The sequence below is a fragment of the Erinaceus europaeus genome, chromosome 8, assembly GCF_950295315.1.
Source record: "Erinaceus europaeus chromosome 8, mEriEur2.1, whole genome shotgun sequence".
Taxonomy (NCBI): domain Eukaryota; kingdom Metazoa; phylum Chordata; class Mammalia; order Eulipotyphla; family Erinaceidae; genus Erinaceus; species Erinaceus europaeus.
The window spans coordinates 5,425,029-5,452,701 of NC_080169.1; the positions used below are offsets into that span (position 1 = coordinate 5,425,029).

At 40.2% G+C, this 27,673-nt stretch overlaps 1 protein-coding gene across 1 annotated transcript in view; it reads right to left on the reverse strand.

Moving 5' to 3' along the window:
• Positions 1 to 27,673, reverse strand: part of POU6F2 (POU class 6 homeobox 2) — a 591,094-nt gene that overhangs the window by 98,098 nt on the left and 465,323 nt on the right. The window contains exon 11 of the mRNA XM_060195767.1: positions 26,215 to 26,328. Coding sequence (XP_060051750.1) covers positions 26,215 to 26,328 — 114 coding nt within the window. The remainder of the gene's footprint in view (positions 1 to 26,214; positions 26,329 to 27,673) is intronic.

Sequence of the window (27,673 nt, forward strand, 5' to 3'; positions counted from 1 at the left end):
CCAAGTTTGTTGTCTTAGACTGTCTTCATTTTGCTGACTGACTTTGTTCCTTTATATTACAAGCATGAGTGAAATCATACTTGGTCTTTCTCTTTCTCATCTACTTTTCTGAGCACAATTACCTCAAGTTCCATCCATACTAAGTACTCTATCCAAATTGTAGTAAATGATTTTTTTGAGGCTGAATACCATTCTATTGTGTATATAAACATCATTTCTATTTTTTCTTTTTAACCCACTGATCTGCCAATGGTCATATATGTTGTTTTCATGTCTTGTCTACTGTGATTAGTGCTGCAATGACCTGCAATGCAGGTATCAAGAAATCCTTTCTAGACTTGCCTCTGTTCCTAGTTCCTTTCTGTCTATGTACCTTTTGCCTTGACTACTTGTACCTATTTTTTCTTGCCTTAAAATTGACTTTTGAGGAGCACAAAATCTAAACCAAGTTTCTAGAAACCTTGTTCATAAAGTAGCTCACAGAGTGACTTCTAAGGACTCTGTTGCCTTCCATGTTTTCTGGGAAGACCAGGGGAGCAAAGGTAAGAGTTCTTGATACTGAAGAATTTATACTAGTGGTTTGATCTTATTGGGGGCCTTTCACCTCCTACTCCAGGAAAATTTAGTGTTTCCCTTCTGAGAATAAGCTAAATATTGCAGGAGACAGCAGTCTACGGAGTTTATGATCACCATGGTGTAGACTGAAGCCCTCAATTCATGAAGGAAAAACAGTTTTCAGGGTAGCCCTACAGGCAGGAATCATCAGGACTTCTGGGTTTCTCAAAAACACTTTAATATTGTACATGGAGATTTAAAAATGTATTACCAACATTACCACCTTCTTTAATCTTTAATCATGGTTATCCCACAGAAGGTACATGTTTGCTGTAGAAAAAATTATAAAACAGAGAGAAGAAACTAAAGCATAAGTTAAAACTATTCAAATCCTAGAGATAGTCATCCTAACATTTTGTTGTCCTTATATAATTGTACTTTCCTCTGGGGATGCATTTATTAATAATAGGAGTGGAATGTAGGCATTTTTAGGGCAAAGATAATCCTTTATATTCACTTTTGAAACTATATCATAGATAATTCATATCTTCCCACACCAATACATTTTTGTGTCCTTTTAACATGATGGAAATGTTCTTTTCTGATGACAAAAAGAACATTTTATGAAAATCAGTTAGTAGCATTTTATGAAAATCAGTATGTGTTGTCTTCTCCAAGAGTTTAGAGTCTTAGTATAGTTAACTTAAGAGAAACTCTTGACATGTGCCTTCCACTTTTTAGATATAGAGATAGACAGAGAAGCAGAGGTAGAGAGTAAAGGAAACCACAGCCCTGAAGTTCCCTTCAATTTAGAAGGGACTGTGCTCGAACCTGGGTCCTTTGCATGGCAAAGCAGCACACTATCCAAGTGAGCTACTTCTCTAGTCCCACATCATGTTGTTTCAGTTTTGCCACTCGACACTTGCAGGATAATTTGTCGCAGGGCAGCGCAGCAATGTTCTGAAACCCCTGTCTTCAGGGTCTCTGTGGTGTCCATCCTGGGAACCTGTAGACCCTGTCTCTTCTGCCTGTGACCTGTGGTTGGGTTTGGTCCATTGTGGTTCCTCTGCGTTTTCCTCACCTTCGTAATGGCTCAGTTCTTGGGATGAAAACAGGTGTTTCCCCTTCGACTACTAGATAATTTGTATCTTTTGTTTCTATGCTTTCTGAGTTGCTTCTGAATCTTTCTGCCCTGGCAGGGGTGCCATTTTCCACTATATATAACCTTTATTTATTTATTGGATAGAGACAGCCAGAAATCGAAAGGGAAGGGGGTGATAGAGGGAGAGGGAAAAGGAGAGGGAGAGGGGCAGGGGGAGAGGGAGAGAGGTAGAAAAAGGGAGAGAGAGAGGTAGAAAAAGGGAGAGAGAGAGGGAGAGAAGGAGAGAGAGAGAGAGAGGGAGGGAGAGAGGGAGAGAGGGAGAAGGGAGAGAGGGAGAGAGGGAGAGGGAGAGAGGGAAAGAGGGAGAGAAGGAGAGAGGGGGAGAGGGAGAAAGAGGGAGGGAGGGAAGGAGAGAGAGACACAGAGAGAGAGACAGAGAGAGAGAGAGAGAGACCTGCAGCCCTGCTTCACCACTCGCAAAGCTTTCCTTCTGCAGGTAGGGACCGGGGGCTCGAACCCGGGTCCTTGCACACTGTAACATGTGCACTCAACCAGGTGTGCCCCCACCCCGCCCCCGGCAGTGCATTTTTCTAACTTGTCCTTAGATTGACTTTCAAAATTCTGTCTTCCTTTTTTTTTTTTTTTTTTAACTTATTACTTATGGATTCCTGTGGCTTGGCAGCCAATTCATAGAACCACTTGAATCTGTATGAGAGTTAAGGGCTTAATTGTTTTTCCTCTCCTCTATATGACGCCCATGAAGAAATAGTTTAACCAAGATTTTTACAGCTTCTATATTGTTGCTCCTGTCATCGTTTACTTTTCTCTTGGTCTGCAACTATTTCACAAAGCCAAGTGGCTACAGAACAGTTGCAACCTTGTTTGTGAGTTTTTGTTACTATTGTAACTATTAGCCTAATACATCATTTTAGTTTGTTTAAATTTTTATCTTATAAATTTCATATGAGATGGAGAGAGAGTTTCACATGGGATAAGAAGAGAGAAGAGCACCACTGTGGTATTGGTGGTGCCCTGGGTCAAACTAGGAGTCTCAGGCCTGTAAGCCCAGTGTTACACAAAAGACTTGAGCCATTTTTACTTGCCATAAGACATTTCTTATAATATATACGCAGCTTCCAGAAGAGTTGATATAGTTTTATTAAAGATATGCATTGGGTTAATAAATAGAAATCAGAAATTTAATCAACTGATTATTGGACTCCATTTCATAATTAGGCCATTTGTCTTAAATTGGAACAGAGGAGCAGTTCCTTGCAATCATGCAAATATCCCCAGGGAGAGAAGCATCTATACATACATATCAGTTTTGTGTGGCCTATACCAAAATAGTTTATTGGAGTTCTCCTGAAATGAGCCTTGCATGGGGATAATGTGAAGGGACTCAAGGTGACACATCATGTACCTGAAGGGAGTGGGAGTGGGGGAAGAGAAAGCCCACCAAGACCATAAAAGTAGGAAGAGATAGGAGACTGGATGACTCATTATATTCTTCCCATTTCATGATGCACCTGTTGTCTCTCTGCCCTCTGCTGCACACCATCTCCCAACATCCCATGGGGGATTCTTTCCCTTTCTGGAATGAGAGAACTGAAAGTCATTGAGTCTACCTCTTTAAAAAAATATTTTACTATATTTATTTATTGGATAGAGACAGCCAGAAATTGAGAGAGAAGGGGGTGACAGAGACAGAGAAGGACAGAGTGACACCTGCAACACTGCTTTAGCACTCACAAAGCATTTCCCTTGCAGGTGGAGAATGGGGTTCGAACCCAGGTCCTTGTATATTGTAACATGTGCTCAACCAGCTGTGCCACCACCCAGCCTCTTGAATTTACTTTTGAATGTCATATAAAAGTTTTTATCTGAAGTGATTGGATAAGCTAGTGGTCTGTGCATGAGTAGCAATTCTGGTGAACGCAGCACGAAGAAGCAGGATTTGGGGACCTGTTGTAAAACTTATTTCACCTTAATCTTTACTGATTATCACAGGGAAAGAAGTGTAAGAAAGGACAATTTGTAGGAATAAAAGGGTAGGAGGCATCACTTTAGCAATTTCAAATTGCTTTGTTTCTGTATAGGTAGTTAATCCAAAAGTGGATAAAAAGAAATATGATGATTAAAAATATGCACAAAGATTTAATTTATGATGAAGTAATGATTTTGTCACCACCTAGCACTCTGACATTTGTGATGTTCTCATGTTACTGTCGTTTAAAAATCTTCTGCAACTTATAATACAAATAGTGCTAAGCTGAGAATAAAGATGGGAAACCAATTGTCCCTAATATAGTTAGAAATATTGGCTTCAATAACAATAATAGGATCTAAAAAAGATTCCTGTAAAATCTGACTTACACATGTAATAATATTATCAAATAATATGTCATATGGCAGACACTTAACGTTTTGACGAACTTCATAGCATCTTAAAAATTAGGTTTCATTATCCTGCAGATAAAACACTTGTCCAGGGTCATGGGAACAGTGTGCAATTAGAATCTGGGTCTCACTCTAGGGGTTATGCTGCCTCAGAGCATAACAAATAAAAGATTTTTGTAGGCTAGGTTTATGCAACCCATATTAAATGGAGTTATGAAAATATTCAGTGGGAGCATCTATATTCCTCATGTGAATAATATAACAATTTTCCACAAGTTACCTATATTTCTTCAATTGGGTTGGGATGAACAGTTCATTTCTAAATAAAACAGGAGAGCATAAAAAAAATGATATGAATGGGTTCAATCCTAGTTGAAGCAAAAAGAGTAAAATACATTTCCCTGCTTGAAAGAAAATGATTCAACTACTTGAAGTTCTATAAATGCCCTCTTTCAGAAAGTCATACAGATCTGTCTTAAAGAGCATTTTTACCTCATACTGATGAGGGGTTTCAGTTTGAGAAGGAATATCCTCTCCTGCATTGACCCAAGTGAACAGTTCTCTCGGTAAACCAGAGGATTTCGTGTTGAAGTGGAGGCAGGATGTTAGAATCAAAAGGAGAAACTGGTCTCGAATTTCTTTTTCTTTCTTTCTTTCTCTTTTTATTTCATGTTTAAAAGAAATCTAATAAGATAAAATAATAAAAAAGCAACAAATTGGAAAAATAGACGATTTTGTAAACTGAAAGCTTCATTGTATGGTTACAAAAAATTGGGTAAAATTTTGCTTGAAGAGTATTGACTAGTGAGGCATGCAATAGAAAAAATAAATAAATTTTCATTTGTTTTTTGATACTGATGGTATGGAGGGTAGCAACTTAAGGAAAGGTGCTCAAGTGATAGTGAAATGAAGTGAGTGAAATGAAATGAAGGGGTGAAGAAGGAGTAACGTTTGGGGACAAAGGGGGGAATTAGCAAGTAACTGGCTGCATGGGCTTTCAAATTAAATAGTGAGTACAAATAAGAGTTTAAAGCTTGGGAAGTGAATTATGGAGGAAAAGCAATGTAAGAGCATAGCATACAGGAAAGATTTCATCATGTAAGACGAATACAACAAAACTGTAGGCTACAGAAATTCAATAGACAGAGGACAGTTGCATTTCTATATGCAGCAAATGAATCATCAGAAACAAAAATTAAGACAACAACACTATTTACAGTGTACCACAAATAAAATATTTAGAAATAAATTTAACCAAGGAAATGAACACTGGAATACTAAAAACTATAGAAGACACTACTGAAGGAAACATTAAAAGAAATGTAAAAGGTAAAATGGAGTAATCATAGGCAGGAAGAATTATGATTGTTAACATATCCAATTGACCTACAGAGATAGACAAATGCTAAGATTCCAAATCAAAATCTATTCTTTTAGCTCTGACTTTGTTCTACTTTTGGAAGAACTGCACGATTGTTTTCTAGATTCCAAGTAATGTTACATGGCATCTAAAGCTCAGGTAGTTCAAGAAAGAACTTACTTTCCTTCCCAAGATCCTTGCTCCTTAATATTAGGGCCATTCTTTGACTCTTCACTTATTTCTCAGGCTTATCAGACTAAGTCTTTAAAAAAAATTTTTTTTTGTTATCTTTATTTATTGGATAGAGACAGCCAGAAATCAAGAGGGTGATAGAGAGACAGACAGAGAGAGAGAGAGAGAGAGAGAGAGAGAGAGACTTGTAGCACTACTTCACCACTTGCAAAGCTTTCCTCTTGCAGGTGGGGACCGGAGTCTCGAGCCTGTTGTGCACTGTAATATGTGCGCTCAAGCAGGTGCGCTACCACCCGGCCCCATGACTAAGTCTTACTATTCGACTTTGAAGATGCATCCATTTTCTATCCTCTTTTTCTCTGCTATTAGCTTAGCTAAGATAACCATTTCCTCTCTTTGGGACATTGCAAGGGCAACTTTCTGATCTATCTCTAGCATTTTCTAAGTTTAATTAACCTTTACATGGAGGAATCATGAGTAAGTATATAATTCAGTCACAAAAGAATATAAGGCATTTTTATGCTTAGCTTGCATTGCTGCCAATGCAGTCATTCAAATTACCACAAAAAAGAAAGAAACAAAATAATAAAGACAAAGACCTTCTAGAATTTGAAGAGCTCCCACCACATTTTGAGTGATCCAAGTTGTAATTAGTTATGACAACCTATACTTCCTTGAGTGAATGTCACAATGTTGGAGAAAAAAAGTTCTTTCCAATGAGCTGTATAGATGGGCTCATTTTTCAGAGTAGAAGCTCAGGTTCAGTGGCCACAACAGATTTTCAGGGCAAAGGGGAAGAGACAGGGTCAAGTCTTATTTAAACTCTGTCTTCTGAATTTTGGGGTTCATACTTTTCTATGCCACACTCTTCCATATCACACTACATCATTGGGGAAACTGACGATCCTTCCTAGCCGACTGAATCCACATGGATCCCAGTCACTTTCAAAGCCAGCAACAAGGAGACATCAGGCTCAACCTGACGCTGTTAACTGGCTACGGAAGAAGGGCAAACACTAGAAGAAGAATGATATATTACACTGTGTCATGCCAGCCTGCCACCAACATGAAGCAATCGTCACAAGTTTCAGGAAGGTTGGTCTTTTCTGTAGGATAGGTTATGATGGGACTTGGGGAAAGCACAGAGTCAGTGACTCATTTTGCTCTGCAAGTCTGAGGCCCCAGGGTCAAATCTGACAGGAAAGGAGCGGAACTTTTAACATTGTAAACTTAAGCTCAGGTATGAGTTCTACAGTGAACTTGAAAAAGTTCATCACTATACTGTGTATATTTTCAAACCAAATCCACTTTACATCTCCCCATCTTTAGTGTTAATCTTTAAAGCACCTTCGATAGTCAGTTGTGTTGAAAGTAAGTTTAAAGGACTATTTTCTCAATAGAAGTCCAGATACAATTGAGTCTATGGGTTACTAATATTCAAAAGTACTTGAGTTCAGCGGGGAAGCAATTACAGAAGCCAGACCTTCCACCTTCTGCATCCCACAATGACCTTGGGTCCATGCTCCCAGAGGGTTAAAGAATAGGAAAGCTATCAGGGGAGGGGATGGGATATGGAGTTCTGGTAGTGGGAATTGTGTAGAGTTATACCCCTCTTATCCTATGGTTTTGTCAATATTTTCTTTTTATAAATAAAAAAATTTAAAAAAGAAAAAAAAGTACTTGAGTGTGTTAAGCAAGGTGAAAAACAAATTGTCCAGTATATTAATTCTGTTCTGAGGGGAAGTTACCAAGACATTGTCTTGACAGGAATGTAGACCTAGCTTTCCCTCAAATTTTGATTAAGAGTAAGGACAACACTGTCTTGACAACTTCCATCCGTCAGAGAATATTAGTGCAAGAAGAGATCACTAGTAGAGCCAGGGAAGTAGGATAGGCCATTGGGTTGGCAAGCCTGAGGCTCCAGGATCAAATCTTGTCCTCCTCAGCATGATATGGTTTGAGCCCAGGTCCAGGACTACTGAACCAAGGAGAGGAGAGAGTACAGAAGGGAAAGTACAGACCACAGAGCAGAGGGGAGAGCAAAGCAGAGATCAGAGAGGGGAGTGCAGAACAGAGAGATCAGAACAGAGTCTAGAGTGCAGAGAGCAGAGCAGAGACAGTACAGCCTACTAGACTCTGCTTATAGAACATATTCTAGAAAGCTGTAGATGAGAAAGGTTCTCTTGGTTCTTTTCCAAATAGGTGTCAATTGTGAATCATCATAACCAAATGCACTACAAGGTTCCCCATATCTGGTTCTAAAACATTCAAGCACTTTCTACAGCCTATTAATTTGAGAGCAAATATCAATGACTATGTCCACAGTAAAATTCCAGAAATAATTCAATTAAATTGGAAATATCTTCTAAAAAGTTCTTGACTGTCTTGTGCAAGGTATAAGAACAGATTGGCCAGTGATCAACATCAGCGTATTTATAGGTTCATTTTGAATTCTGTTCATCTGTTCTAGGAACTCCTTTTAGAGAGTTCTGTATTGTGATTATTTAGAGACTAAAGACTTTTGGTATTGTGTTTATTTTAAATGAACTTTTCATTCATAAATAAACACCTATATATACTATATTATGTATACCACCGAAACTATAGTTTTCATTCTTTATCAGACAGATACTTGATCCCATTTGCCCATGATGCATGTCTGCTTTCCTTTCTTGTAACCATTATCTTGTTAAAGATTAAGATTTTTTAGTCTTCTTTATTAAGTTTTGTTTATAGTCCATATATGTGTGAAATCATATGGCATTTTTCTTTCTCCATGTGACTGATTCACTAAGCATAATATCCTCTAAGGTCCATCCATGTTGTTAAAATGACAGGATTTCATCTTCTTTTTAGTTGAATAGTATTTCATTGAGGATATATAGACTATGGGTGTTTTATAAAACACTTCTGTTGTTTTTTAAATGGCAACATCACTTTATTGAAGAAATATGTTGATTTATAGAACTTTTGTTGTTATAAGAGTACATTTCCATGTTTATTTTTTGAGAGGGATAGCAAGAGAGAGAACAATGCTTAGTTTTGGCATGGACCAAGTGGAGGAACAAACCTGGGACCTCATGAATGCAAGTTCTGTTCCCTGCCACTGAGCAATCTCCCTGGCCCTAGATTGTGGTTATGTAAAGTAACACATTATATTAAAATATATTATAAATTTAGAATTGGAAGAGTTGTTAGAGACCATCTAGTTAGTGAACATACATGACCTTAGGTTTGTTTCTTAAATGCCTGGGTCTGACTTCCCTAATATGTGAAGTGAGAGGAAGAGAATATTTTCCATGTAGAGAATTCAGTTGAGCCGGTGATGGAATGAAATACACAGGTGCTTCCAGACAGATAGCTTCAGAGTTCTCCTCATTTTCCCATCTCCCTATGGAGTTCTTCTTCTTTTTTTTTCTTTTCATTTCTTTATTGGGGAATTAATGTTTTACATTTGACAGTAAATATAGTAGTTTGTATATGCATAGCATTTCCCTGTTTTCCATATAACAATACAACCCCGCTAGGTCCTCTGTCATCCTTTTTTGGACCTGTACTCTCTCCCCCCACACACCCCAGAGTCTTTGACTTTGGTGCAATATGCGGAGTTCTTTCTGAACCACCCACTCCTCCACCACTTTGTTTCGTCTAACACTTAGCCTTTACTATTTTATCTCATGCATAATTCCAGATGATTCCACAGTTCAGAAAAAAAAAGTCAGGTTCAAACCACATACCTCTTAATTTTCATTGTCCAGTGATGGTCATTGGAGACCACGTGCTCACAGTATATGACACTAAATGGAATTACTAGTGGAGTCTTTTGCAGTAACAAACGACCAATAAATCACTATTTTGCAATATATATATATATGTATATATATATATATATATATATTTCTCGCTGAATTTTTTTTCTACTTTATGGGGGGGTAATGGTTTACAATACAGATACTGGACATATGTACAACCTCTTTCAATATATTTTAAAAAGAGAATTTATGAAGGGCACACTGAAGAAAATAGTTCTCTTTCCCTTTGTTTGCTAGGTGCTCTTGTAGTCCCACTGACGTATGAGAAAGCTGAGGTTCAGAGTTTATGTGGTTAGTATAGAGTCTATGTAGCTTGTAGGTGGCATTGCAAGCTCTCCATTCAGTACGGTTATGATATTCTACTTCTCACCTAAAAAGGAACAGTCAGAGCTTGAGGTAGAAGAAGAGAAGTCACAAAACCAACCTGCTTCCAAGAAATGCTCTTTCTCCTCCTAATTACTTTTTCTAAGTGTCTCCCAGGGGATGAATACTGACATAAACATTTAGAAAAGCCACTGACAATTCTGGGCATGTTTCTTGGAACTGAGTAAGTCTCTCTGTGTCACTATTTATTTATTTATTTATTTATTTATTTATTTATTTATTTTGCCTCCAGAATTATTGCTACAAATCCACTGCTCCTGGAGGCTATTTTTTGCCTTTTGTTGCTCTCGCTATTTATCGTTGTTATTATTATTGTTGTTATTATCATCATTGTTGTTGGATAGGACAGAGAGAAATGGAGAGAGGATGGGAAGACAGAGAGGGGGAGAGAAAGACAGACACCTGCAGACCTGCTTCACCACCTGTGAAGCGACTCCCCTGCAGGTGGGGAGCCGGGGGCTCGAACTGGGATCATTACACCGGTTTTTGTGATTCACCCCATGTGTGCTTGACTCACTGTGCTACCTCCCGGCCCCCTATTTTTTAACTTTTAACTTTTTTGGTTGGCTCCGGAGCTTCACCTCTCCAGGCTGATATATATTTCCAGACAGAAAGAGGAAGAAAGAGGCAGAAAGAGAGATGAAAAAAAAAAAACCCACCATGGCACTAAAGTATCTTTCAATGTGGTAGGGACTGGGCTGGAATGTGGGTCATTCACATGGTACAGCAGTGTACTATCCAAGTAAGCTATTTCTTCAGTGTGAGATTAAGTTTTTTCACTAGGTCAGCACTTATTTACAGGGATTTTTTTTTTTTGTATATTACTATAGCTAAACAGAAGACTTATTTATTTTTGCCCCTAACTGAAATAATATTTGTTTACAATAATACATATTTAGGGAGTACAGATTCACATGCCTTCAAATGTTACCACACTACATTCACCATCAAAGTACCAAGATTCCCCTAACATAGTCAACTGACTCTGACAAACACCTCCCCACCCCACACACACAGACACACACTCTTTTGCTCTCATGCCTTGCCTTTCTTCTGAGCACCTCAGTTCTACTGTCAGAAATCCAGGAACCTTGAATATTTGAAAAATCGAGGCAGCATCAACCTTACCCAGAGAGCTCATCTATCCTGTCATTCTGTAAAGGGAGAGATAAGTGCTGTCTAAGAGGCCAGGGATAAGTCACTAGACAGGATACCTCATGGTTGGCTTGTGGGGGGAGTCTCCACCCCAAGGTCAGAAAACTAAGGTGTGTGTGTGTGTGTGTGTGTGTGTGTGTGTGTGTGTGTGTGTGTGAAGTGGGGCATGCACTGTAGGGGAACAGATGCTTAAAATGCAGTCTAGATGGAGGCTGAATTTTTCTACCCTCATTCTCATCACCTGAATAAGGGCTGGACAGTAAATGAAATAGCCATCCCCAGGAGAAAAATATTTATTCATTTAATGGCTGAAGCAAAATGCCATCTCTGTTGTGATAACAAAAGGTTTAAAGTGCATTACTGTCATCTCTCAATACACTTGTGGTCTGACTCCTGGGTCACATGGTGTAACAGTCCATGTAATCCTCTGAATGGAAAAAAATTAGGCTCAAAGTGCCAAATGGATGCCCACAACATAATATCAGGTAAAAGAAGCATATTCTTTCTTTCCTCCTTTCCTAAACCTCCTCAAATGTTAGAGAAATAGAGAGAAATTCCAGTCATTTCTCATTACTGTGAAGGTCAGCCTGGCTGGGAAAATTGTTTCTGCTTTACAATTCCCCAAACTGTAGAAAGCAGTTAGACTTCTGGACAAAAACTAATGTTGCATTCAAAGGGAAAAGAGGCTGAGACGGCACTGCTGCAGTAATAAGAGAATTTTTTACTCTTTCCACTTCCCTGTGAACCTAATCAACTGTGACATAAGAAAATACACTGGGCTCACCCAGCCAGAATCTGCCTGCCACCTGAAAATATCCTCAATAGTCCACTGTTTGGAACTTTACAATGATCCTTCCGACATCAATTTTGTGCATGTACATCAAAATGCCATTAGAAATGCCTACACAATCCTCTATACACGGAATCCAATCGATGTCGCCAAATAAAGAAGCACACCCCCCACCCCCCCTCCGCAACACTTTCTATGATTGACTAGTAATGCCTTTCTGTTAATCATTTGAAGCATTTGCGTATCTGGGAAGTTGTCTAGGGGAAAAGAGGTGATCTGAATATCTCTATGTGGACTTTTACCCAAATGTACTCTTGAATATCATTACATGGGAGCTTTAAGACTGCCTTAAACCCCAGATTAGTAGTATTTGACTTACTGAGTTCCAAGGCATACTTCTAGACCCAGAGAGTTGGTCAACATAGCATGGAAAGTTGGAATAAAAATACAAAAGCAAATCAAAAATAAGTTTCTATACAGGGGAGCTTGCATAATCCTAGCAGCTGTCAGATACTATGTCTTGCAGACCTGGGACGGATGGATAGATTCATGTAACGCTTTCTGTTCTATTCTTTCACATGTCACATGTGTGTGCCTTTCCTGCATTCATACATAGGCACGTATACATTTATCAATAATGTAGTGTTGTTTCTGACAAGTTCTCAGCATATATAATGAAATTCTTGCTAGCAGGTATGATTTTTTCAGTTACATCAAGTTGAAAAATCTTATATGACTCTTCACAGTGGCATTATTATCTTTTCCCTTTCCCATAATATTTACAGGAACTATTAAAAGTGTTTGACATATAAATCCAGCATTTTGACCAACTTTAATAACCATGTGATCAATAAGGAATGGTATTTTTATAGTCCAAGTTCAATATTTAAAGAGTCATAGGTGATAAATCTTCATCAAAGCAAGAATGCTAGAACTTTTTATTTTTCAGAATTTATGATTTCTTTAAAATCTCTGTGGAATAAGTGAAATTAAGTGTTAAGATCTGCAAACAGCTAGCCATATCTAAAAGATGTGGGTATTATGAGGGCCCAGACATAGATGTATTTATTTTCTTAATGACCTTATTTTTTGTATACTAAGAAGAAATTCAACATGATAAACATAGATAGAATTTGGATAGAGAATCAGTGGCTATAAAACTGGATGCTTATTCTTTATTCAATAAAGATACCAATTCCCAGCCTTTTGAAGTAAACGCTTGCTTCTCCCACAGTTAGCTACTCCTAGGCAGGCAGGTCTCTCTCTCCAATGTGCAAGGTAATGAGTCATTCCTGAAGCTAACTATCAAAGCCTTCCACCTCTTCATTCTTTGCCCCTGAGTTTGGATCACATGCATGGAAGACCAGGCATCTTACAGTTGAACTGTCTTAGCGGCTCAATAGGAATGGTTTCGATAGGCTGAATGATGGTGCACCTGGTTGAGTGCACACATTACCACGCACAAGGACCCATGTTCAAGTCCTTGGTCACCACCTGCAGGAACCGGGAGTGGCCCCTGAGTGGTGAAGCAGTACTAAAGGTCTCTCTCTTTCTCCCTATCTCCTCTCTTCCTCTCAATTTCTCTCAGTCCTGTCAATAGAAGAAAGAAAGGCAGGAAGGCAGGAAGGTAGGCAGGCAGGCAGGCAGGCAGGCAGGAAGGAAGGGAGGAAGGAAGGAAGGAAGGAAGGAAGGAAGCAAGGGGGGAAAAAGGTCGTAGGGAGTGATGGATTCATTGTGCATGCTGTAAGCTCTATCGACAACGCTGGAGACAATGAAATCAATTAATCATCCTTATTAATAATATAAAAAAATAGTTGTTACAGATGATCATATTTCAGCTGATTTGACTATGAGGACCTTTAGCTCTGAACTCCAACTAGGTGAGAATTTATCCCCTCTGTGGTGGTTAATTTTATATATTGATTTGACTTGGGCACAGGTTACAAAGTTATTTGGTTCACTATTATTTTGGATGTTTCTTTGAGGATTTTTTTTTTTTTTAAATTATTTATTTTCCCTTTTGTTGCCCTTGTTGTTTCTTATTGTTGTTGTAGTTATTATTGTTATTGATGTCATTGTTGTTAGATAGGACAGAGAGAAATGGAGAGAGGAAGGGAAGACAGAGAGGGAGAGAGAAAGACAGATATCTGCAGACCTGATTCACCACCTGTGAAGTGACTCCCCTGCAGGTGGGGAGCCGGGGGCTCGAACTGGGGTCCTTATGCCGGTCCTTGCACTTTTTGCCACCTGCACTTAAACTGCTGAACTACCGCTCGACTCCCTAGGATTTTTTTTTCTTTTAGAGATTTTATTTCAAATATATTGTCTTCCATAATGGATATGTGTCTTATATAGTCATAAAAAAGCCTAAATAAAACTCTGGTCCTCCAATAGTAGGGAATTCTCTTGCTTACTAGCTTCTGGATTTTAAATAAGATGTTGGCTCTGCAGATTCTGGATGTGCCAGTCAACTGTATAGCCAGTTTGTTTCTCTACAGACTCATGGTTACTATGCACTCCAAAAGAATTCTGCTCTCTCTTTGATATCAGGGCTATTGTGGGGGCCTGTATGATAAATCCACTGGCCCTGGCGTTCATTTTTTCCCCTTTTCTTTTACTTGACAAGCAAAAGAGAAATTGTGAGGGGAGAAGGAGATAAAGAAGGATAGAGAAAGAGGGGTACTTGCAGCACTGCTGGGCAGGAAGCTAGGTCCTTGTGCACGGTCTCCGTCTCATTTGTGTTCAGCTAGGAAAGTGCCCCACCACCTGGCCCTCAGAGAATTCTACGCTCATTAGTAACCTCTATCCCAAAAAGTCTACCCAGTTACTACTATTGTATTTTTGAATTTCATCAGTAAGAAAACTATGAAGTCCAATATCACTTATTAGGGTAGTGCAAAGCAAAACCGCAGTGAAATATCTCGTACCAGTGAAAATGACACAGCCAAAAGACTGGATGCAAAAAGTGTAGCTTAAAAGGAAGCTCCAGGGAGTTGGGCTGTAGCGCAGCGGTTTAAGTGCAGCTGGCGCATGTTGTTTTCGCCGGGCTGGCTTCACGGGTGGGTAACAGACGGCCAGGGACTCATGGTTGAGCTGTATGCAGTATCTCTTTATTCATGCAGGATGCAGCGCAATCTATACCAAGCTAGACTAAACTAACAACTAACTAAAACAAACAATGTTGTCTTTATATATACTTCCCAAGTAGGGTGTGAACAGGATGTGACGCAGAGAGGGTGGAGAGAAAAGTGACTGGTGAAAATCAGGGTGTGACAAGGAGAGGATCAGGGTGTGACAAGGAGAGGGGGTGGAGCAGGTGAGAATTCTACCACTAAACCACCAATGCCCTGGAGGGAAGGTGGTGCTTTATGTAAATGTAAAAGTGATTTATGTAAATAGACGGCAGTGGTTATGTAAATGGAATGCAGTGTTAAGCAGGGGGGATTTAAACCAAATGAAACAGAAGGGGTTTTTAAAAGCAGAATTAGAAGATACCAACAATTCCCCCTTTCTTTTTAACTAATGGCCATAGTATCGGGATTGTGGGGCACTTTGTGAGGCAGGGAGACTGATAAGAGGCACACCTTTTTGGGGTTCTACTGTCCCTCCTTGCTCAACCTCTCCGTGGAGAGAGAGACTAACAGGATTGACACACCCCTCAAGCTCAAGCCCTTCCAAGCTCAACCACATCCTCACAATTACCCAACATCTCTCTCTTACTTTATGGCCATATATAACTGGGTCAATGTCTGTAAAAGGCTTCATCTCTGTCAGGGGAATAGCAGTGTAGGGGTGAACAGAAACCTATATCATACAGGCATTTTCAAAAGAACTGGCATAAGACATGGAAAAATAGGTGAGCAGCAATAACCAGTGTGATGCCAAGGGGAGGGCTGAGGGGGTATTTTCTGCCTCAAACGGCAAGGCCTAGCAGGCGAAAGGGCATTTCTTGCCTCTGGGTGTATCAATTGCCTCTGGGGGCGCTTCATGCCTCTGTGGGCATCTCTTGCCTCAAAGGGCGTTTCCTGCCTCTGTGGGCATAACCTAATAAGAAGGCGGAGTTTTCTGTCTCTGGGGACAGAGCCTGCAGGCGAGGGGACATGGCTTATAAAGTCCCAAGGCTCTGGCTGAAATTAGTCTTTGAGAAACACAGCAGCGTGTACCAGTAAGTCCGATGGAAGCGTCAGTTCAAAGTAGATGGCCATGGAAGAAAATGCCAAGGGATGAAACGCTGCATGTCTGTCTCGATGGGGAATGTCGGCCACCAGAATTCTGCTTTTCTGTAGAGAGTGATCTTTGGAGTCTGTGAATTTGTTTCTTCAGGTCGTGCCAGGTCACATCATTGGTTTTCAGGGGTGCGTTGTAGTCATTCCATCTTGTGGGCGATGTCAGAGAACAGGGGTCCAAATGCATTTCCAGAAATTTTCATTTGAGTAGATGCTTTTTCATGTGAAGACTTGACAGCTGAAATTCACTTACTTGTCAAACAAAACTTGTAGCAGATTAGAAGTTTACTATAATTGATAACTCCATTATAATTGGAAGTCCTTTCTAGTATGATTTTAAGGTTGTTAAAACATTTTAAACTCAATAAAGTATGGAAAGGTAAACAGAAGAACCACAGTAGAAGCCTTAGGCATGAGAATAATTAACATAATCATTGCACTATCTGCCCCACCCATAACTCATACAGTTTTCAGGATTAAACATTTCAGATTCATGTCAAGACGTAAAAGAGAAATCAAAGGAGGGAAAAAACAATTATTTGGATTGTTTCTGGATGTCTCTAGAAATCATGGCTGTGTCCAGCATTTTTTTTTTTAAGTCAATGTCAAACAAAGATTCAGTCATTCAAATCACTCTCTTACGAAACAGATCTCACCATGTAGCATCAAGAGTCCCCGGAGGGCGTCCTAGTCCCAAAAGCTCTTCAAAATTCCATTTAGGGTGCTTCTGACTATTCCTGCTGTATTGCTTCAGGCACCCATTTTTAAAAGCATCTTCCCATCGAAGAAAGAATCCAATCAGGAGAGTAGAACTAACCACGTGTCTCCATTCTTAGGGACTGCCACAGTACTGGAGAATGTTCCTCAAATTAGAGTAGTCCTTCTCCATGGGAAACATGCGAGAAGTCCAGAAAGTCCCAGTGGAAATCTCTGTGCATATCCCAAGGTCTATGATCACGGTCATAAAGAACCAAATTGTGGCCTGGAGCAAAATGTAGTCCTTTTTCTCGGGAAACATGAGAGAGGGAATCCAGAAAGTCCAAGGAGAAATCTCCGTGCATCTCCCAAGCTCTATGATCCCGGTCATAAGAAACCAAAGTTCCTGGTCAGGGAACCGAAGTGTGGCCCAGAGTAAAATGTTCCAGAGACGGAGAAACTGTCTCATAATGAAACAGTAGAGGCTTTGGCAAACCTCTTCATAAGTAGAAAGGCAACCCATGGTGGATGGGTAGCCAAGTTTACTTATCTGGGCGATGGGTGGGTTAGGTCCCACGTTGATGCCGGTCCATGTTTCAGGGCTTATTTCAGTCCCTGTTCAGGCGCCATATGTTGTTTTCACTGGGCTGGCTTCACGGGCGGGTAACAGACGACCAGGGACTCATGGTTGAGCTGTATGCAGTATCTCTTTATTCATGCAGGACGCAGCGCAATCTATACCAAGCTAGACTAAACTAACAACTAACTAAAACAAACAATGTTGTCTTTATATATACTTCCTAAGTAGAGTGTGAACAGGATGTGACGCAGAGAGGGTGGAGAGATAAGTGACTGGTGAAAATCAGGGTGTGACAAGGAGAGGATCAGGGTGTGACAAGGAGAGGGGGTGGAGCAGGTGAGAATTCTACCACTAAACCACCAATGCCCTGGAGGGAAGGTGGTGCTTTATGTAAATATAAAAGTGATTTATGTAAATAGATGACAGTGGTTATGTAAATAGAATACAGTGGTTATGTAAATAGAATGCAGTGTTAAGCAGGGGGGATTTAAACCAAATGAAACAGAAAGGGTTTTTAAAAGCAGAATTAGAAGAAAAAGCGCAAAGTATAAGGACCGGCGTTAAGGATCCCAGTTCGAGCCCCCGGCTCCCCACCTGCAGGGGAGTCGCTTCACAGGCGGTAAAGCAGGTCTGCAGGTGTCTGTCTTTCTCTCCCCCTCTCTGTCTTCCCCTCCACTCTCCATTTCTCTCTGTCCTATCCAACAACAATGACAACAATAATAACTACAACAAAACAAGGGCAACAAGAGGGAATAAATAAATTAAATATTTTTTTAAAAAAAGGAAGCTCCAATACTTTGTCACCAAGTTGCAGATGCTACCACAGTGCCAACCTGACATCACTGGGCAGACAACCTTATCAACGTGTCCTGGAACCCCACTTCCCCAGAGCCCTGCCCCACTAGGGAAAGATAGAAACAGGCTGGGGGTGTGGACTGACCTGCCAACGCCCATGTCCAGCGGGGAAGCAATTACAGAAGCCAGACCTCCCACCTTCTGCACTTCCTAAAAATCTTTGGTCCATACTCCCAGAGGGACAAAGAACAGGGAAGCTTCCAATGGAGGGAAGAGGGATATCAAACTTGGGCGGTGGATTGTACCCCTCTTACCCCACAATCAAAGCACTCTCAAGGAATCACCAACAATAATGTTTGCTCCCAGATCTAGGTATTAAAGCCCAGCCAGACACATTAAATTGACCATCACAGGGGGACTAAGTTAAGGAAAGAGGGAGTCATAAGGTGGGCACAATTGACAAAGGTGGTGGTGCCATTTGTTATAAAATAGAAATGATTAAAGTGAATAACAGTACAGATATATACCTCTTGAAATTTTATTAGTGATTTCATATTGATTTATAAAATTATAAGATAACAGAGGCTTAATTCCGTACCATTCTCACCACCAGAGTTCTGTACCCTCATTCTCTTCACTGGAAACTAAATAATTATCCCAAGCTTACTGCTAGCTCTTTCTGTCCTTCTGAACTTTCTTCCTTTTTTCCTTACTTCCTCTTTCTCCCTCCTTTTATCTTTATTTCTCTCTTTTTCTTTCTTTCTTTCTCTCTTTTTTCTTTCTTTCTTTCTTTCTTTCTTTCTTTCTTTCTTTCTTCTTCCTCCCCCCCTTCTTTGCCACTATGATTATTGTTGGTATTTTTTGCCTGCACAGTAACTCCACCATCCCTGGTGAGATTTTTAAAAATATTTATTTATTTATTCCCTTTTGTTGCCATTGTTTTTTTTATTGTTGCAGTTATTATTGTTATTGTTATTGATGTTGTTGTTGGATAGGACAGAGAGAAATGGAGAGAGGAGGGGAAGACAGAGAGGGGGAAAGAAAGACAGACACCTGCAGACCTGCTTCATTGCTTGTGAAACGACTCCCCTGCAGGTGGAACCGGGATCCTTATGCCGGTCCTTGCACTTTGCGCCACCTGTGCTTAACCCTCAGCGCTACCGCCTAACTCCCGATTTCCGATTTTTTTCTGATATAAAGCAAAGGGGTGAGAGAGGTAGACCTGCAGGACTGTTCCACCATGCTAGCAACTTCCCCCTACAAGTGGAGCGTAGGGGCTTGAGCCATGGTTCTCATGTATAGTCATGACTGTGCTTTACCTGCTGCACTCCTTCCTGGCTTTTTGTCCTTCTAAACTCTATTGGAACTACTCTTCCCTAGACCTCCAGTCTGCTCTGTAGAGTTTGAACTTGAAAGACTGTGTGACCATAGCAGTCAATTCCTTAAAATAAGGAGGGGTGTGTGTGTGTGTTGCCAACTGGTTCTTTTTTCTAGTAAATTCTTAAATGTCCACTAGTTATCAGATATTTCAGTCCTTGCCTGGTTCTTCTTTAGCCTCAGTGGTACTAACTGCCCACAGTTTATCTGAATGTTTATGATGTTCTGTTATACTGGGCATCAGTCTTGCCTTCCAGGATAACTTTACAAATCACTATCAACAGTATGATCCAAAGACACCAGAAACTTGCAGTCATGATCCCTTCTATCTACACAGGGCAATTCACATTCCTATGACTGTCCATCTCAACAGTTTGTCAACTCTGTGAAATGCCTACTTTACCAGGATGTTGAAAGACAATATGAGATAATGCTTACAAAACGACTTTGTAAACCACAAGGCATCATGCAAATAGAATACTGGTTATTACTACGATACTCTGTTGAAGAAGGCAGAGGATGGGTGTAAAATTATTTTAAATGATTTACATTTGACAAGTCTTATAGTTCTAGCACTAAAAGGTTTAACCCTTAGCTCATCTGGGAAAACTCAGCTAGTAAGAAGAGCTTATTTCTTTAAGGATGATGGATGGCACCGATTTTCATCAATTTTTTTTAAGTTCATGATTTCTCAGTTTTTAAAAATTTGCAGATATTATAAACTTATTTTCACATCTGAGTGCCTATAAGACAAATATCTTTCCAGGTTCATTGTATATTTGAATGTTTAAATACTCACATTTAAATTTATCTGGATTTTTGAATTGGTCAGGTGTGTGCATGTGTGTGTATGTATGTGTGTGTATCTGAGCAAGAGAAAGACAGAAAGAGAGACAGAGATAGAAAGAGATATATGGAGTGGGACTAGAGCCTGTGTATACCTGTGTATAAAATGTCACCACTATCAGGCTGATTATTTATTTTTTCAATTCAGAAGGAGCAAGCACTACAGAATTCCCATGCAGAACTTCAGAGCCCATGTTTGGATGTGGTCATTGTACATGGCAAGGCGTGTGATCTCCCTCACAAGCTATTTATTTGACGCCTGATTGCCATTTTTATGGATATCAAATAAGTGTTTACCACAAGTAAGTAGGGTTTGAAAGAGACTTTATGAATTCGACAATCAATCTTTCTTTCTTCCATTCCAGTTTTATCTTTGGAAGTCAAGATAAATTCCCAAAACTTGTATTTATGGAAAAATCTCCCCTCTTCTGTCTCCTGATCCCTCAAATCTCCTGATCCCTCAAATCTCAAAGTACTCTTCGGAAGCTACCAGGAATAAGTCATTAAACAGTATATTCTCATTTGTGTTGGCTCTCTCAGGAAAACCTTGTTATCTGGCCACTCATTTCCAAGTGGGTCTGCAAATCCATCTCTCCTATTTTTCACACCAGCCAATTGTGTTCTCTCAGATTCTTGGTCTTTTTTCAGTTAATCTGGGTATCTCTTCAGTGTCTTCCTAGAATATTCTATTTATTTATTGAATAGAGACAGCCAGAAATCAAGAGGGAAAGGGAAGACAGAGAGGGAGAAAGACTGAGAGACCCCTGCAACATTGCTTCACCATTCACAAAGCTTTCCCCCTGTAGGTGGGGACTAGGGGCTTGAACCCAGATCCTTGTACATTGGAACACATGCACTCAACCAGGTGTGCTACTGCCCAGCTCCCCTCCTGGAATACTCTCTGTATTCCTTTACCCCAGTAGAAATCGGATTCTCCCCTCAGATACCATTTCTCTTAAGACCTCATAGGAGGTAACTGTTATTTAACCTCTTGGTGTCTCTGGGCCTACGAATGTAGTGGTCGTCTTGTCTGCTCTCCCTGAACATTTCTTTATTATTAATTATTATTATTTTAGATAGAGACAGTGAAAGAACTAAAGAGACTGTGCCACAGAAGTTTCCTTCTAATGAGGTAGAGACCAGGCTCAAGTCCTCAAACACACTCACAGCTCTTCCTTGAGCTATTTCACCGGCCCCTCACTGGTACTATGAGGCCTTTCCCTTCCCATCTAACAAGCCGCAGCTTTGAGGTTCAAGTGGGTTATGCCACTTCCTATCATTCGTTGCAATAACCCGTGTCACCTTCTCTGACTCTATGAAAGTTCTTGATTTTATGTGGAATATGTGTATGTAGAGGGACGAGGGGGAGAAAGAGGTTTTATATCCCTCTGATACAGTGGCTTTATATTTATTTGTCCTGTTCTCTCTCTCTCTTTAAAAATTTTTTAAACTTTATTTTATCCGGTAGAACAAAGAGAAATTGAGTGGGAGGGAAAGATAAAGAAGGAGAAAAAGACAGAGAGACACCTTCAGCACTGCTTCACCACTCATGAGGCTTTCCCCCTGCCGGTGGAGACCAGAGGCTTGAACCTGGGTCCTTGTGCATGGTAATGCATGCACTTAACCAAGTGCGCCACCACCTGGCCCCTAATCCTGTTCTCTTCTAGTGAGTATTTTGTCACCTGACTTCAGTCATCCCATGTAGAAGACCATGCTCTGCTATATTAATAACCACATCACTTCCATGCTCTCAGTTAAAATCATCCCTCTTTCTGCATCCCACAATGACCCTGGGTCCATACTCCCAGAGGGATAAAGAATAGGAAAGCTATCAGGGGAGGGGATGGGACATGGAGATCTGGTGGTAGGAACTGTGTGGAGTTGTATCCCTCTTATCCTGTGGTTTTGTCAGTGTTTTCTTTTTATAAATAAAATTTTAAAAATCACCCCACTTTCTAGCCTCTCTGTCTAATATTTCTGGCTTGCTTCCTCAAGTACTGCAAACTGCAAGTCTGTAGTCCCAACTCAAAGGCATAATCCATAATCACAATTACCTTTCTGTTGCCCTTTATCTACCATCACTAAGTCCTTCTTTACACAGTTTAAGTGTCACGGTCCAACTCCACCTTCTCTGTGTCAACACCCTCACATCAGCTTTACTATAAATACATGAAGCTTGACTAGATGTGCTCAATACATCTAGCAACTTGGACATTACTCTGGTTAGACCAGCCTCTTACAGCCACCCAGGACCATTCTATGTCATCTTTCTGTTCAGACCTCCAGAACTTCCTGTCGAATTTTCAGTCTCAGCTGTTGCCATTTCACTGAGAAGCCAGAATCAGTCAGAATGGAACTTCAGCACCTTTTCATTGCAACAAATACCCAGCCACAACATCTATGTCTGTGTTTGCGCTATATAATGAGTTGGCAGGTGGGCTCCTTTCTGAAGTAAACTGACCCATCACAACTCACCTATTCAAGTATATCCCTGATTTGGTCCATCAAATTTCTCCCCTTGGTTGGAGCACTGCCATCTGCACATAAACATGATGTCTCTATTTCCATCTTAGAAAAACAAACCAGTGTTAAGCCCACACCCTTCCAGATTATTTTGACTTTGCCTGTTCCTTTTCACAACGAAATACCTAGAAACACTTGTCTTTTATTGATGTTTCCAATTCTTATTTTATCTATCTATCTATCTATCTATCTATCTATCTATCTATCTATCTATCTAATCTGTCTATCTCAGTCTCCAGTGTTATCACTGGGGCTCAGTGCTGGCACTACAAGCCCACTGCTCCTGGTTGCCATTTTTTCCTTTTTTTTTTCCCCATAGGACAGAGAAAAGTTGAGAAGGGAGAGGAATAGAGAGGGGGAGAGAAAAGTAGATACTCCGCAGGTAGGAAGCCGGGGGCTCGTACCCAGATACTTGCACACGTCCTGGCTCTTAGTACTATGTGCACTTAACCCGGTGCATCACCACCTGGCCCCTTGGAATGAACATTTTTATTTCTCCTCCCTAATCCTTTTTCCTTCTGAATGTTGAAAGCTTCAACAGGAAATAAGAAGATACTGACTAAATGCATACTTTCTAAATTCTGTTTAGTACTGGAAACTTGAAGAGATTTTTTTTTTGGAAGATGGTTTTTGAACAATTGCAGATGTGATTATAGTTTTGTTGGGATTCACTGAAGTAATAGCTCCACATCTTTAGCTGAGGACGGTAGTGAACATGCAGGCTGAGTGAAATGAGTAACACCTGTACTCTTAGGTTTTGCTACTTGGAGATGGCACCCACAGTGGGTCTAGCACTGTCCTGTGTAACCAGGCTTGTTGTTCACTGGCAAACTTGTGCTTCTCTCACTGTTGTACAGTGAGAGAAGCACAGGCTGTGGAGTCCTCCCAACTTCCGGCCCACTTAACTTCTTGAATAGTCTTAGGCGCTCTCTTAAACAGGTGTGGGTGTTCTTCCTTCCTCAAGTACTCACACTTTAACAGATCTCCTCTTCAATCTGTGTGAGTAGGGAGAAGCAGTGAGAGAAATCCATCTTTTCATGCTGTTTCCTGGCCTTCAAAGTAACTTACATAAAAAGAAAAGAATACACTTAAAAAGAGGTTTTTTTTTTTTTTTTTTTTGGACTGTCATTTGATGATGTATTTTGCAATCTTCAGAAAATAGGTATACGTTACTACCACGTTAAGGAGAAAATACATTAAATACAAATTTCTAGCAGTAAGCCTGAAGGCTATCATGTTGTCATCCAATAAGTTAAAATCCCCAATTGCATTTCTGGTAGGTTTTCAGCTTTCTGGATCACACACCATGCACAGTACACCCAAAAGAAATGGAGACAGTCAAACTGACAGATTCTAATTTAGAAACAGAAGAGTGACTCTTCCTTTGTTTCTGAGGGTAAAAAATGTGAAAGTCTCAATTCTGAAAACTTACCTACAACTATGCTTTGTGGTAGATGGAAACAATACACTTGCCGTGAACAACAGCTGAGTTTTAAAAGCTACACTTGATCAGCTGATTAATATTTTTATCAGTAGGTCAATGAGTCTGCTTTTCAGAGCTCACATCCATATTTATGCAAAAAATCCTGATTTAAAAGAAAAGCCAACACAGAGTACAACTGAATAAAGGGGACTCTACACGAATAAAAGCAAATTTTCTAGTGAGGGATTCATTAGACTAATATATTTTGTTTCTTTGTGATATGCTTTTTCTTTCCTGTTAATTTCTGAGTGGTACCAGGCAAAGAGAAAAGCCAGACCTTCCACCCTTGGGTCTTCACCAATCTGACTCAACTCAAGGAGAGAGAGAGAGGGAGGGAGGGAGGGAGGGAGAGAGGGAGAGAGAGAGAGAGAGAGAGAGAGAGAGAGAGAGAGAGAGAGAGAACAAAGCTTTCCCAGTGTTATAGTACTCCTAATACACCAGTGACTTGAAACTGAGTTTTGCACATGGCAAAGCAAGCTGTCTCCCAGTATAGTTATTGAGCCAGTATCTAATAAAATATTTTATCTACTTAGTTTTAATAGTTTTATTTACTTAGTTTTAATAGCTTTGCCATTTAATATGGTGCCAGGAGTGAAACACAGGGCCTTCACACGTAAGGCAAACCCTTCCCATCCTCACACATGACAATGAGTACACCATTTAATATTTTTCAGAATGTTCACATATAACCTAAAAGTTCCTTTTTTTCTTCCCTTTCTTCAAATGGAGATAGAGAGAGAGAGAGTGAAAGAGACCGCAGCACCAAAGACATGTCTCTGATATCTGATTACTGTAAAAAATGGCAACTAATCTCTAGCACTGCAAAAAAGGTATCATCTGTTTTCCATCTACACCATGCCTCGGCCTCACGTGAGCTTAATGTGCAGCTTGGCGATACGAGAATCCGGCATGAAGCCCAGCCAGTCTATCTTGGCGTTACTCTCGATCGCACTCTGTCATTTCACGAACATCTCATAAAAACTGCAGCAAAGGTGGGCGCGAGGAATCACATCATTGCAAGACTGGCCAGCTCCTCATGGGGCGCGAGCGCTTCCACACTACGATCATCATCTCTGGCATGATGCTATTCCACTGCAGAATACTGTGCCCCAGTATGGTTCCGTAGCCCCCATGTCCACTTGGTCGATTCCAAATTATATTCCTCCATGAGGATCATTTCTGGAACCATCCGTTCCACCCCGGTTCCATGGCTGCCAGTTCTCAGCAACATCGCCCCGCCAGATATTCGTCGGGATGCGGCATCATCTAAGTTCATTTCCCACGTCTACGCTCGACCGGACCTGCCAATATACGCGGATATCTTCGCCCACCCTGTCCAACGCTTGACGTCTCGTCACCCAATCTGGTCCCCTATGCCTACACTGAACTTCTCTGTTCCAGTCTCTTGGAAACAGAGCTGGCAGTCAGCTGAGGTCAAGAACAAACACCTCATCACAGACCCTGCGAGCGTCAACCCGGCTTTGACCTAGCACGTTATGACTGGGCCCTCCTCAATCGCTATCGAACAGGCCATGGCCGGTGCGCCGCTATGTTCCATCGCTGGGGAGCCAGAGATGACCCGAACTGCCCCTGAGGCTCCAGACAGACTATGACCCACATAGTCAACGACTGCCACCTCTCCAGATTCAAAGGAGGTCTCGAAACTTTACATCAGGCTCAACCTGACGCTGTTGACTGGCTACGGAAGAAGGGCAAATGATAGAAGAAGAACCAAAGCTGCCTTCACTCTGGTGGGGGCTGGGACCTAACTTGGGTTGGATACATGGCAAAGCAGCTCACTATCCAAGTGAGCTATTTCATTGGCCCATTTCATCTCTCTCTCTCTCTCTCTAGTGGTTCTTTAGCATTAGTTTACAGAATTTTAAGATTTCAGGAGCACTGCTTAATACCCACAAGTGTGTGCATAAGTCACTCCACCAAACACCAAAGCCATCTGCTACCCATCTCTTCTGATAACCACCACCGTTCTCAGAAAGTTTAAAGGCAGTTTTAACCTCAAATTTTCTACTTTTTCTGTTGTAAAATGTGTACCTGAAGTTTGCAAAAATTGTTTACATTTAATGCTTTCACTTTCTTTGTGTTAACTGTTGTATGTTTCTCTCTCCTTAAGAATATATCCAGTATAGGAAGCAATTACAGAAGCCAGACCTCCCACCTTCTGCACCCCATAATAATCCTGGGTTCATAGTGCCAGAGGGATAAATAATAGGAAAGCTATCTATCAGGGGAGGGGAAGGGATATGGAGTTCTGGTGGTCAGAATTGTGTGCCATTGTACCCTTCTTATTCTATGGTCTTGTCAATATTTCCCATTTTATAAATAAAAATAAAAATAATCCAAGGGAATAAATGTCTTTCACTTAAAAAAAAAGAATACATCCAGTATATTAATTACAAAGACTCTTCCTAATGCTAAGTGACTGGTACTAATTGGTAAAATTCCAATAAATAGAAAACCACATCTGGGCTATTCTATCTCAAAAGGGACATTTTTTTTTTTGATCATATGACAGAGGGGGGGAAGGCACTATCTGAAACTGAAATTCTAAATAAGGATGTTAACTATCCCCTTGAAAAGTGACTGAATACTTCACTGCAAACAAATCTTGCACATAAAATATAAAAATTCTCTGTGTTGCATTTGAAATCTGATAAATATTTATTATCAATCCTGTTTGCTTTTAATCTGTTCAGGATATCGTTTCTCCAGCTTCTTAGTGGTTAAACAAAAATGGCATTTACATTACAATATTGCTTGCCAACAATCTCATTTTCTGGTTTAGTCAGCAGCCCTTCATGCTTGATTAGTCTTTAATTATACAAATACCTACATATTAAAAAAAGTTTTCTCTTTTCCATACTTTGAGCATGTAATTATTTTTTTCTTGCATGCAATAACCTTTAATTTTAGGATTAAGCAACTGATTCTTCTTAGTGTGGATGGGCCTTTTCAAGTGTTAAAGCAAATTTGGTTTTGTATTATGAAAAAAATTAACTTTGGGAAACCTCTCATCAGTGCCTTTGACAGCACCCCGATCAGCTGTTAGAAGAAGCACCGGGAATTCAACAGTAAAAAACAAGATTTTACACCGTTAGTTTATTCCTTTAGTTTTTTGTTTTTTTCTTATTTAGGTTTCTTTTGGCAAGGAATGTAACAATTTAAGCAATTAAGGTATATATATTTCCTACTATCACAAATTAGGACTGGGAGCAGGTGCTTCACATAAAAATATTTTAGTAGAAATACTGCTTATAGTTTTTGCAGAGAAATCTACAATCTATAAACATTTACAGTAATAAGCTTTCTTCTATTAAGAATCCACAGACTGTTTAAACTTCAAATGAAAATGGAATGACTTTATGATCCAACAATAACA